General features: G+C 42.4%; 1 protein-coding gene across 3 annotated transcripts in view; it reads right to left on the bottom strand.

Annotated features, from left to right (window-relative positions):
- ENOX1 (ecto-NOX disulfide-thiol exchanger 1) overlaps positions 1-12,275 on the bottom strand; it is a 564,230-nt gene that overhangs the window by 29,544 nt on the left and 522,411 nt on the right. For all 3 annotated transcript variants that reach the window (XM_005853253.2, XM_014535489.1, XM_005853252.2), the window contains one exon: positions 1,797-1,899. In XM_005853253.2, coding sequence (XP_005853315.1) covers positions 1,797-1,899 — 103 coding nt within the window. The remainder of the gene's footprint in view (positions 1-1,796; positions 1,900-12,275) is intronic.

The raw sequence follows: 12,275 nt of genomic DNA, 5'->3' as shown, positions 1-12,275 counted from the left end.
TATATATATAGCATATGTTCAATAGGAATCTGTTCTCTTTATAACAGGACACAATTGGAAACTAGATATATTACGGGGCTTTGATTGGAATGTCATATCATATATGAGAGAGAAATGCCTAAGCTCATATACGACTAGAAAGCTTTAAGGAATTAAGACTGATTTTGAAAGCCAATAAAAACAGTCAATAAAAAAAGATACCAGCTTGAAAAAACAGTCTGGTACCTTGCTAACCGTGGTTCACCGTAGTCTTTCCAGATAAGGAATGAAAGTTGCTTACTGGGAGATGCAAAGAAAGAAACTCAGGATATTTTGGGAACCCCGAGAAGAAAGGAATTAACCCCAAATCTAGAGTTATTGTAGGCAAAGTCTGATGGCTAGTATGCAGCTTGGCTTCTTAGCTTCGAGAGAACTTTAAAATTCAATCTGAAGATTCCTTCCAAATAAGTCCAGCAAAGCCAATTTAAGAGAGCCTATGTGGTTGATTACTACTCTTGCTGGACTTATATCAGGCCAAGTTTATTGAAACTAGACTTACTTTGCAAATAAATTCGTTTCCATTTGGCTATCTTTGACAAAAAATGAGGGCCATTTTAGAGAGAAAATTGTTTCAATAGAAACTATAATATACCTCTGTGGATATTAGGTTCTAGTGCTGTTTATTATCTTTTCAGTTAAAAAAAATTTTTTTCTGCCTATAAACTAAACTGGATCCTGAATTTTTATATTTTTCTTAAATATCTGGCTGCAGTCCTCCAAATTAACATTTTCATTTTCCCATCCATTGACTCAGAATCACTGAGTATTGAAATTGCCTGTTTGCCAAGGCCAGGCAAGCTAAAGTGGGACAACTTAATGTAGACTTCGGAGAAATCATCACAACAATTCATCTATGTACAATCTTTGTTCCTGCTACAGAAAGATCACCACAGACAGTCAAACGTCGGACCAGAAAAGCTATCAGACTGTCACTCCTACGCTCACGCCATATGAAGGTGATTCAAAACAGACAACTAGAAATCTCAATCGCCTGCCTTCAGGACTCAGAAACTGAGATTATAGTCTGCTCTAAACATGAAACTTTCAACCCACCTTCATGGCAGGGCAAACTTTTATTCACTAAACATCTGCTCTTTCTTCATTCTGCCATGACCCTTTGAGTCCCCCAAGATGTATTTCCACATCCCTAGCTCAGGATGTCTTAATGCCTCAATCCCCCTTTCCATGCCAACCTCTCCTGCATGTGGGGTCTCTGACTCTCCCACGTAAGCAGGGTTCCCATTCACGTGTATGAATTAAATTTGGTTATTTCTCATGTCTATTTGATTATTAGACCAGCCAGAAGAGCCTTGAATAGAGGAAAGTTTGTTCTTCCCCCATGTCAGCATTATTGGTCTGGCCTCAGGACATGGCCTCTCTTGAGCCTGGGAAATCTGGCTTGGTTTGGTACTTTTGGACTGGACACAACCTGGCCTCTAGTTAGAAGCAATGTGTCCCGATTTTGAAATTCAGATGCATAACATGTGGGATGCAAATTAATCTGTCTTCCTGTACTCAGTTTGATGTCGGACAAACAACTAATATACATGGTTACAGAAGAGCAAACCCCCATTGATTTGTACATTCCTAACTTGAAACGTATGCAATGTAATCTCAATAAAGCAAATCTCACCTCTGCCCAGAAGGCAACGCTGTTTAAATTGTTAACATGTTGGAAGTGAATTGCTTGAATATTTTTAATTGAATTACCTAAGAATTACTTAAAAAAACAGATGAGGAAAACAGAATATCCTTACCAATTAGTAGAGCTTCTTTCTCTGATTTTAAGCCTTGACTTCTTTTCTCAATGTTGTTCTCTCGGTCTTGGTTGACCAATGCGACTGTCAACACATTGATTTCCTATAAAATTAAAAAAACAAATAGATATTTATGTAGATTCTGTGCATTTCAGTAAAAGCACCAGGTCCCTTAAACTCTAAAAAAGAGGTCATCACTTACATTTATAACTGTAGATCAATTTTTATAAGTAATTGCTCTATTTGCCCAGTGGTAGAAAATAATTCTAAAACTTAGTATCCTGACGACAGCTCCCAGAAAACCAAGTAATTCTCTGCAAAAAATGGCAATTTGGTGCAAATTATCTTAGGTTTTTGTCTATGTTCTTGTTTACTAACTGTTACCAAAAATGATATTTGACTGTAGCAACTTTAACAAGTTTTATTTCAAATATGACAAATTTTTTGAAAAGCATACACAGGCTGATTTATAATTCTATGCCAGTGTGTGTGTGTGTGTGTGTGTGTGTGTGTGTATGTGTGTGTGTGTGTGTGTGTGTACAGGGCCCATTGGGAAAGGGAGATAGAGTTGTTAGGAGTGTTTAAGTTGAGTAGGTATATATCCTTATACACAACTGCAAACAGTAGATAAAGAAAATGTTGGGCAATTCTTTTCTTTGGAAACTAAAAATGAAGAATTGTACAACAAACCAATAACACATGCAATATTGAGGCTTGGCTATTTTTAGTTCTTTCTATAGTCTTTTTTTATTTAAAATCAGAGAAGAAAGATTTAACTCATTCTTTCAGACTTGATATTAGGACTCAAAATAGAGAGTGATTTAACAGAAAGTCAAGTTTAATTATCAGAGACCTGCATATAAGGGGCAGTAGAATCATTAGGGTAGTTGAATCCTGTTGGGGGGAAATTTCTTACTGATAGATAGGTCTCAAGGAAGAATTAGTATATTGAGCAAAGAGTTAAGGATGATGTTCTAATAGATAGTAGGGGATCTGCCAGAGGACACGGGATAGGTAGGTAGGAAGGAAGGAGAACTTAGAAAGTCTGGGCAAATGGTTTGGCAGGTGTTACCAGGACTGGAACTGGCTATAGGATATTTAGCTAGTTACTGCAAATTAACAAAATTGGCCAGGTAAAAGAATACAGGAGATTGTTGGGAATAATGTTGAGCATATAAAAAACACAAGTCCCATCTGAAGGCATTCAAATAAAAAAGAGAAGGAAAAAATAAAAATAGATCAGTGCATGCCAATAAAAATAGATCTATGACCTGCCTTTAATTTACGATCTACTACTTTGTAAATCAGGGATAATCATAAATTCCCAGGAAAGAAGGTCCTGTTGAAAAATTGCAGTTACTAAAGCAACATTTGTTGAGCATGTTGGAGGCTTCTCTAAAGGTCACACTTACCTGCTGAAGACTGAGTGATCAAGTCTGAGTGAAAGGTGAAGATAGGTAAGGTAAAGGACTAGGAACCAGTGCTGTGACAGGTCACAGGGAAGGTTTTGGTTGACTAGAGGGTACCAACTGAGGCCTGAGGCTGGTGGTAGGAATGTGCCCATGAGGACAGGGGTCAGAAAGTTTTGGGAAATGGGCTAAGGAAAGTGTGGAACCAGAGGAACATAAAAGGTCATTAGAGAAGAAAAATGTCTGGTAGCACATTATAAAACTTCAAATGGACAGTTGCCAAAACCCCTCACAGTAGGGACAGATGCACCATAATAGTGAACACTAAGGTAGCACATTCTCAAGGACATCAGAGGACACAACCAGTTTATGCTTCATATTTAACTCTGGAGAAAACATGGTCCAATTCTTAAGTCCTATCTTAAGAGTTTCGTGTTCTCTACATAGGATGTTCTAACTTATCTAGTTAGCAATTGGGCAACACATTTTACTGGGACACTGGATCATGAGTTAGTAAGGCTTGTCCTTTTCTTAAAAACTTCACTGTCCTTATTACTTCCTCCCATCCCAAACCTTGAGACAGTGGAAGGAACATGAGAATGGGAAAGGTTCATTATTAGAAATACAAAAATTATGAAGATCCTTTTTATTTATCCCATTAAAATCCTTTTCCAATAGATCTAATATGCCCTGAAGAATGATATATCTACTAGATGTTCTGGAAAAGGCTCCAGATGCATAGCAACTGAAAACTGGACATGCCTAAGAGTGAGGGGGCTGGAGGTAAGGGAGGTTACTAAGAACAAATTGTTAATGGTGTGCAAAGTACACAGAGGGAAAGAACTTTGGGATTGGGGTATCAAGAGTTTCCTTGCAGTGAGGTCAACAGGATTATGAAATAGAATTCTAAGGAAAGTGGTAAAAACATCATTCACCTACAGACTGAGTAGCACTCGAGACTAGAAATGCACAATAGGTAACAGCTCTGCACTGGGGAGAAGAATGGACAAGATTATCTAATAAGTCTTCTCTCTTACCTTTGACTGTAATTTCTGTGACAGCTAGAAGAAATCATTAAAGGGCTGGAAGAGGTTTTCAATAACTAGAAACTAGATTTCATGGCTTTTTTTTTTTTTTAAGACTTCTTAAAGAGTTAGCTACTTGCAGTCAGAAATTTCCCCTCGGAAGTGTCCTTACCAATTACTTTGAGAAATGATACTTTTAGGAAAACTCTTTTCCAATAATTTACTAAGCTAGAATTGTACTTTGTTGTTGTTTTGTTTTTGTCCCTCTCTACCCACCCAAGCCCCCAAGAACCAAGAATAATGGTTTCCCGATATTATAAAATCCTTTCATTATTCCCTTCATTTCATTATTCCTGTGGCCTCCTTAACTTTGGTGTGGTTTGCTCTCTACTGCAAAGCTTCTTGAACATGTGGTGTCTACCCACTGTGTCTACTGCCTCATCACTTGAAATCTCAGCTTTCTCATCAGTCACACCAGGAAACTATCCTTTAAAAGATTTTCAGTGACTTCTGTATTTTCTCAGCCCTCTTACCATGTGATACTTGACATCAGCACCTCTTAACCATCTGCATCACTTGCTTCTGTTACATAAGATGTCCTGGTCTTTTTCTTCCTAATTTTTTTTTTAGCCTTCACTGGCTTTTTCACTCCCTCTGCTGGCCCAGCAGACATGGAGAAGGTAGCTTTCTTCTTCTTATGCTCTAACTTTGGTACTTGCCCAAGGTCAGTCACCAACTTTTCTTCTCTTTTCCCTTTTATCATAATACTTTTATTTTCATGGGTTCAACTATCATCACACTTAACTTTTTAACTGTGTCTTATCATCACCTGACCATTGGGCTTGTCTGCTTGAATTAATCACTGCACAGTTCAAATTCAAAGTGAGAGTGGGTAGGGGAGACAGACTTTAGCTATGGCTCTTTTGCTAGGAACTGGCTGACCTTGGGCAAGCCCTCTCCTTTTTTAAAAAAAAATATATTTTATTGATTTTTTACAGAGAGGAAAGGAGAGGGATAGAGAGCTAGAAACATCGATGACAGAGAAACATCGATCAGCTGCCTCCCGCACACCTCCCACTGGGGATGTGCCCACAACCAAGGTACATGCCCTTGACCAGAATTGAACCCGGGACCTTTCAGTCCGCAGGCCGACGCTCCATCCACCGAGCCAAACCAGTTAGGGCAAGCCCTCTCCTTCTTAATTGCACTTTCACACACAGTACAAGCCCCGTATCTCTCAGAGGCATTTATTCCAAGCTACTTGCAAGGTTTCCTTATCTCAGCACATTTCCTTTGTCACTTATGTAGCAGTTGATCACTTACATGGTTAGACAGAACTGACTTTCACCGGAGTTTGTTTTTTCAACAAAACCAGCAATTCCTTTAGGGCAGTCACAATACCTGACAAGGTGAAGCAGCATGGCCAAGTGGAACTGTGTTCTGATTCTGTTACTGTTCTTTATGTGTCAGGTAGGGCATCTCTTAACTCCCTCTTATGTAAGACATGCATAATAACCTATGCCTGTCGACTACCCAGAGCTACTGTGAGGACCAAATGTCAAACGTGAGATGGTGCTTTTGAAAATTGTAAGCATCTATGAATATATTGTGGCATCATTATTACCAATATTATTCACAGGACTGACTGGATAATAACAGCTGCATAATACATACTTGGGGTACAGAACTCATGTAAAAATATGTATTAAACTTTGACTGCAATCATCTATACTAATAAAAGGGTAATATGCTAATTTGACCAGGAGACCTTCCTGACGTCCTTCCGGACAAAGCCATGGTGGCAGAGGCAGTTAGGGGCAATCAGGCTGGCAGGGGAGGGCAGGTGGGGACGAGCAGGCTGGCAGGGGAGGGGGGAAGTTGGGGACAAGCAGGCTGGGGGGTGCAGTTGGGGGTGATCAGGCCGGCAGGGGGGGCTTGGGGGCAATCAGGCCAGCGGGGTGCAGTTAGGGGTGATCAGACCAGAATGGGGGGCAGTTTGGGGCGATCAGGCCAGCAGGTAGAGTGATTAGGGGCAATCAGGCAGGCAGGCAGGCAGGCCAGCAGTTAGGAGCCAGTGGTCCCAGACTGCGAGAGGCAGTTTAGGCCCGATCCTGCAGGGATCCCTGTAGGATCGGGCATAAACCGGCAGTCGGACATCCCCCAAGGGGTCCCAAATTGGAGAGGGTGCAGGCCAGGCTGAGGGACACCCCCGTGCATGAATTTTGTGCACTGGGCCACTAGTTTATATATATAAAAGGCTAATATGTAAAGTGTCCCCTCGGGATTTTGACCAGGAGACCGGGAGTTTGATTGCTCGCTATGATGTGCGCTGACCACCAGGGGGCGGCACGGAATGAAGAAAGGCCCTGGCCGGCAGCTGGAAGGCCCCTATCGGCCCTGATCACCGGCCAGGCCTACGACCCTACCCATGCACGAAATTCATGCACCATGCCTCCAGTATAAAATACGTATGCAAAAATATATACACAAACTGTGGTAGTGTTCAAACAGTGCATATTTTCTATTTTCTACATGTTCTGTGGCAATGCTGTTGTACTGCTATCCTCATAATTTAAAAATAAATAAGAAGCCAATGACATACAGATGTCATTTTAAAGAGCTACAGGTAAGCATAGAGTGTAGCTGACTACTTCATTGAATAACACACTGAGCGACACTCCACTACACATACACAGTAAACAAGGACACTACAATGGGACTTCCTCTGTGGGCCTCCAAGGGCTACAGCTACTAGTGCAAGGTGAGTGGGACAGTTGTCAGGATCTGCATGGTGAGGATTCACCAGCTCACCTCCGTCTCTGCCAACACCATCACAAGGCTCTTCTCATTCCTTCTCTACTTTCCTTGTTCCACAGCCTCATTTTTGCTGTTTGCTTCTAAATCCTGCTCTTAAATATTACACTCCACAAAACCAGGGGCACTGTAGCCACAGTCAACATGCCAATCAGCTATTTCAATATCCTTTACTCATTTTTTTTTTTGTCAAGGTACCAAAAGCAATCCACGAAGTGCTTTGCCAGTCTCCACTAAGCTATTGCTCATAAGATTAGAACCTTCAAGGTATTGCTCATAGGATTAGAACTGTGGTTGGGAAGGAAGGAAATAGCAATACCTCTCACACTTCTCTTCCAGAGCCAGTGACTAGCATGTAGCAGTCGCCCAGTGGCTGATAAATGAAAGAGTGACCCACAAAAGAAAGTCCTGAAATAGTGAAGAAATGATGGATTTAGAAACAGTAGAATGGTCTTAATTGCCACCGATTTGCTTTAATCTCGTTTCTCTATTTTTATTTGTAGAAATAGGTGATCTACAATGTCTTTTTGCTCTAAAAGTCCATGCCTGCTCTGTTCCCTCTTTCCTGAGTTGGAGCTTCCCTTCAGAGTAAAGCAGCTAACTTGGCACAGACAGTATGTACTTATCCTGGCTTTCAATGTAAAAAAAAAATTAGAAGGGTAAGAGGAGGCAGAGGGAGAAAAATAACAAAAATGCAGATGGATGAGAAAAGGGTTGATGAGAATGAGTGATGAGTAAGCTTCAAAATTTCTTATGGTTTCAGGGAAAATAAGAATTCGCCAATCCCCAAGTGCAAACAGGATCTCAGGACTTTTCTGTGGGTAAGAGCTCCCAGGGCCCCACTAATACCAGTGGCTGAAGCGTAGTACTGCCAGTGCAGAGGGTTGTGGGCTCCCCACCCATCCGTGCCCTTTCCCCAGAAGCCTTTGATGCTTAGGGCCTGCATGAGGGAGGCAGGAGACCCAACAGGCTTCCACCTGAGAGAGACCATTTGAAAGCAGACATGTGGGACTCCTGCCCTCAGCCAAGATTCAGCAACTCATCACAATGCAACCACATTCTACACGCTGAGATGTCCCACCTCACTGGGGTTCAGCTGCTGGCCATGTAGCATATATTCTTAGGTAACTCCCAAAACTTTGTTTTCTAAGATTTCCAATTGCACAGATTGGAATAGTTACAGGTCATAAAAGAGAAGCCTTTCAAGAAACAGGTGTGGTTTAGGTGCCAGAGATCCCAGATGCAGCGCTTCTCCCGGCGGCCTTCCTTTCAGGGCATCCTTGGTTATATCCATCGAATAAAAACTTATGTAGTGCTTACTATGCACAAGTAGTATTAGAAGAACTTTACAAATATGAACTCATTTAATCCTCACCACAGCTCCATGAGGTCATTACTACTGCTTTCCCATTTTACAGATGAGGAAATTGAGACATAGTGATGCTGAAGGCCACAAACTAGGAAGAAGCAGACTCTGGACTTAACCAATGCTTTCTCCTTACACATTCTTTTTTTTTTTTTTTAATTAAATCTTTATTGTTCAGATTACATTTGTTCCTCTTTTTTTTTTCCCCCCATCAGTTTCTTCCCGCATCTCCCATTCCCCTTTCCCCCCCAAGAATAGTCAGTCCATTCCCTTTCTATGTCCCTGATTCATTATAATCACCAGTTCATTCTGTACATCAGATTATTTATTCACTTGGTTCTTAGATTCACTTGTTGATAGATGCATGTTTGTTGTTCACAATTTGTATCTTTACCTTTTTCTTCTTCCTCTTCTTAAAGGATACCTTTCAGCATTTCGTATAATACTGGTTTAGTGGTGATGAACTCCTTTAGCTTTTCCTTATCTGTGAAGCTCTTTATCTGACCTTCAATTCTGAATGATAGCTTTGCTGGATAAAGTATTCTTGGTTGTAGGTTCTTGGTATTCAGCACTTTGAATATTTCTTGCCATTCCCTTCTGGCCTGCCAAGTTTCTGTTGAGAAATCAGCTGACAGTCGTATGGGTATTCCCTTGTAGGTAACTGAGTTTCTTTCTCTTGCTGCTTTTAAGATTCTCTCTTTGTCTTTTGCTCTTGGCATTTTAATTATGATGTGTCTTGGTGTGGTCCTCTTTGGATTCCTTTTGTTTGGGGTTCTCTGCGCTTCTTGGACCTGTAAGTCCATTTCTTTCACCAGGTGGGGGAAGTTTTCTGCCATTATTTCTTCAAATAGGTTTTCAATATCTTGCTGTCTCTCATCTTCTGGCACCCCTATTATTCTGATGTTGGTACGCTTGAAGCTGTCCCAGAGGCTCCTTACACTATCTTCGTATTTTCGGATTCTTTTTTCATTTTGCTTTTCCGGTTGGGTGTTTTTTGCTTCTTCGCATTTCAAATCTTTGGCTTGATTCTTGCGCTCCTCTGGTCTGCTATTGGGTGTAATATTCTTTATTTCAGAGCGTGTATGCTTAATTTCTAGTTTCTTTATCATAGCATCGAGGGTCTCATTAGTTTTCGTGAAGCTCTCCAAAAGTTTATTGCAAGCCCTCAAAATTGCGTTTTTTAGCTCTATATCCTCCATTTCTGTCATGTTTTTTTGTCTCCGCATTTTTTATGCTTTCTTGGTGCACCCCCTAGTGGTCTTTGTGCGCAGTCTTGTTCTAGTTGAGCCTTGATTGTTGTAGTTAATACTAGAGGGATTTGACCACCAGGCCGACTGGCTGTGTGAATCAGCTGTGTCTGCCGCGGAAAACTTCTGTCCTCTGGGGAGGTGCTAATCTAGCCTTTGCCTGAGGCGATCTGGCAAATGGCTCTGCGCAGGGCTTGGGCGGGGCGGGCTCAACAGGGCGGGCGGAGGGAGCCGTTATGGTGCCCTCAGTCCTGTTCCCAGAGGCTCTGCTTCTCAGAACCCCCGGAACCGCTGCAAACCTCGGAGGGAAAGCTGCCTTCCAACTGATGCCAGACACTCCCGCTTCTCCCGTTTGGGTCCGAGTCCCCAGCGATTCGCCCGTATCTGGAGCTCAGAGTCTGAGACTCCCCCCTGACCGAAAACGACAACCGCGCTCTCAGCCACCAGCCCGCTTTGCGCGCGCACCTCCGCACCTGAGTTTTTTCCACACTGCGCCTCCTCTGAGCCTCGGTGTGCTGTTATTTTTCCTTCTAGTTGAAGAGTCTCTCCTCAGCCAGCCTTCCTGTGGTTCTGGGTGATGTCTGTTCCGTCTTTTAGTTGTATTTTTGAAGTGGTTGTTTGCGGCAGCAGTCTCCGGTGTTTACCTATGCCGCTATCTTTTTTCGGTGAGCTCCTTACACATTCTTTACTGTGCTAGGTCACCTCTATTGACTGCACTCCGGGCACCTATTATCCTCGTCAACTGAAAGTGCTGATTGAGCACCGGGACCAAATCCCCTCCTGTCCTGACCATTCAGAAGCCAGCAGGGGTTTCAGGCAGGACCAGTGAGCAGTTTGCACAGTTATGAATGCAAAGGGGAGCAAGGCAGGCAGCCAGGAGGGGCCTGGCTGAGGAGCAGTGTTGGTAGGGATGGGTCAGCTCTGTGCTGCTATTAGGTGGTGACGGTCTTCCTTTGTACAAATGTGACTTGTAATCATGGTCTTTGCAACAGGGAAGGGATTCAAAGGCAGAGTGCTGGGACAATGAAGAAGATGCAGCACACTGCTCTCCTGGTTGGGAAGATGTCGGGGAGGAAAGCCAAGATCAATGCAGCACTCCAGAGACCAAGTGTGGGTCACGTGCAGGACTGACTGAGCAGGTGAAGAGGCTTAGGAAGAGGGCCCATCCTATATAATAAAAGCCTAATATGCTAAGTGTCCAGTCGACCGGTCGGCAGTTCAACCAATCAAAGCATAATATGTTAATGATATGCTAAGGCTGCTCAACTGCTTGCTATGACATGCACTGACCACCAGGGGGCATACAGTCAACGAGTTACTATGACATGCACTGACCACCAGGGGACAGACCACCAGGGGCAGACACTCTGACCAGTAGGTTAGCTTGCTGCTGGGGTCCAGCTGATCAAGACTGGGTGAGATGGGCTAGACATGCCCTGGAGCCCTCCCATGGTCCCTTCCTGGCTAGTCAACCTCCCGTGTCTCTCCCCAGTCCTGATCATGCACCGGTGGGGTCCCTTGGCCTGGCCTGCGCCCTCTTGCAATCCAGGACCCCCCCGGGGATGTTGGAGAGCCAGTTTTGGCCCCATCCCACAGGCCAGGCCAAGGGACCCACTGGTGCATGAATTCGTGCACTGGGCCTCTAGTGTGGTAAAAAGGCTGAACCACTGAGGTGAAGGAATAAGCAAGAACAAAGGGGTACAGAAGCCATTCTAAAGGAAGAATAGACCAATTCTCTGTGTGTGAAGTAGATGGAAAAAAGGAGAGTGAATTAAAAAAAAATTTAGAGAAGTCTGGATGACTAGCAGAATAATGATACCAGAATTAAAGATCGTAAAGAATGAGAAGTACTGGCTCCAATATTTCAGAAATATTGGCTGTGAGGCCTTGGAAAGGCAGCGGGAAATACAGGGAAGCATCAGGACACCTGGGCTGGGAGTCACTTTGTAGCCTGTCTTCTGCCTCTCCCTGTCCTGCATGGTCCCAATGCACACGTTGTTCCTGTCACGTCCAGAAGTGCCCCTGCCTGGACTGTATGTGATGGCTCTGCCTGTAATCATCCCTCTACACAGGAACAATGTCCTCAGCACCTAGCAAACTCTCCTGCACATGCTAAATCTGCAACTGATACTTTTTGAAAGAACTGTAGACCTTTGAGAATATTTATTGAATTATATCAAGTGACTCTGTTACTACATAGAGAGGATAAGTTTCATAGGTGAAATAGACTGGCCTCAGAGATTTGGTCAGTATCCTTGGCCTGTAGTGATTTATTAAAAGTTGGTAAGGAATATATACAGTGGCTAGTGAAAAAACAATACAATCACTATGGGTATTTTACATCATTTTGGTCCCTAAAATGCATTTGTTATTGTGTCATATTAAAGTAAAATAATTTCTTTACTATCTTAGATTAAAGAAGGTAAAAAGTTAATTTTGAATTTGTATCTATTATTAATGCTTTCAATATGTCTTTAATTTAATATTAACTTTTTTTGAAAACCATAATATAAGCTTATAAACTTTTCCCTTTCCTTTCTTTTCCAAAATTTAAGACAATTCTCTAGTTAACTTTAATTCTTAGTAATAACCTTCCTTGGTTTTCTCATTGTAAATAT

Source organism: Myotis brandtii, unplaced genomic scaffold (assembly GCF_000412655.1).
Source record: "Myotis brandtii unplaced genomic scaffold, ASM41265v1 scaffold1018, whole genome shotgun sequence".
NCBI classification, from domain to species: domain Eukaryota; kingdom Metazoa; phylum Chordata; class Mammalia; order Chiroptera; family Vespertilionidae; genus Myotis; species Myotis brandtii.
The sequence above is the reverse complement of the archived record's forward strand: the minus strand, read 5'-3'. Positions and strand labels throughout refer to the sequence as shown.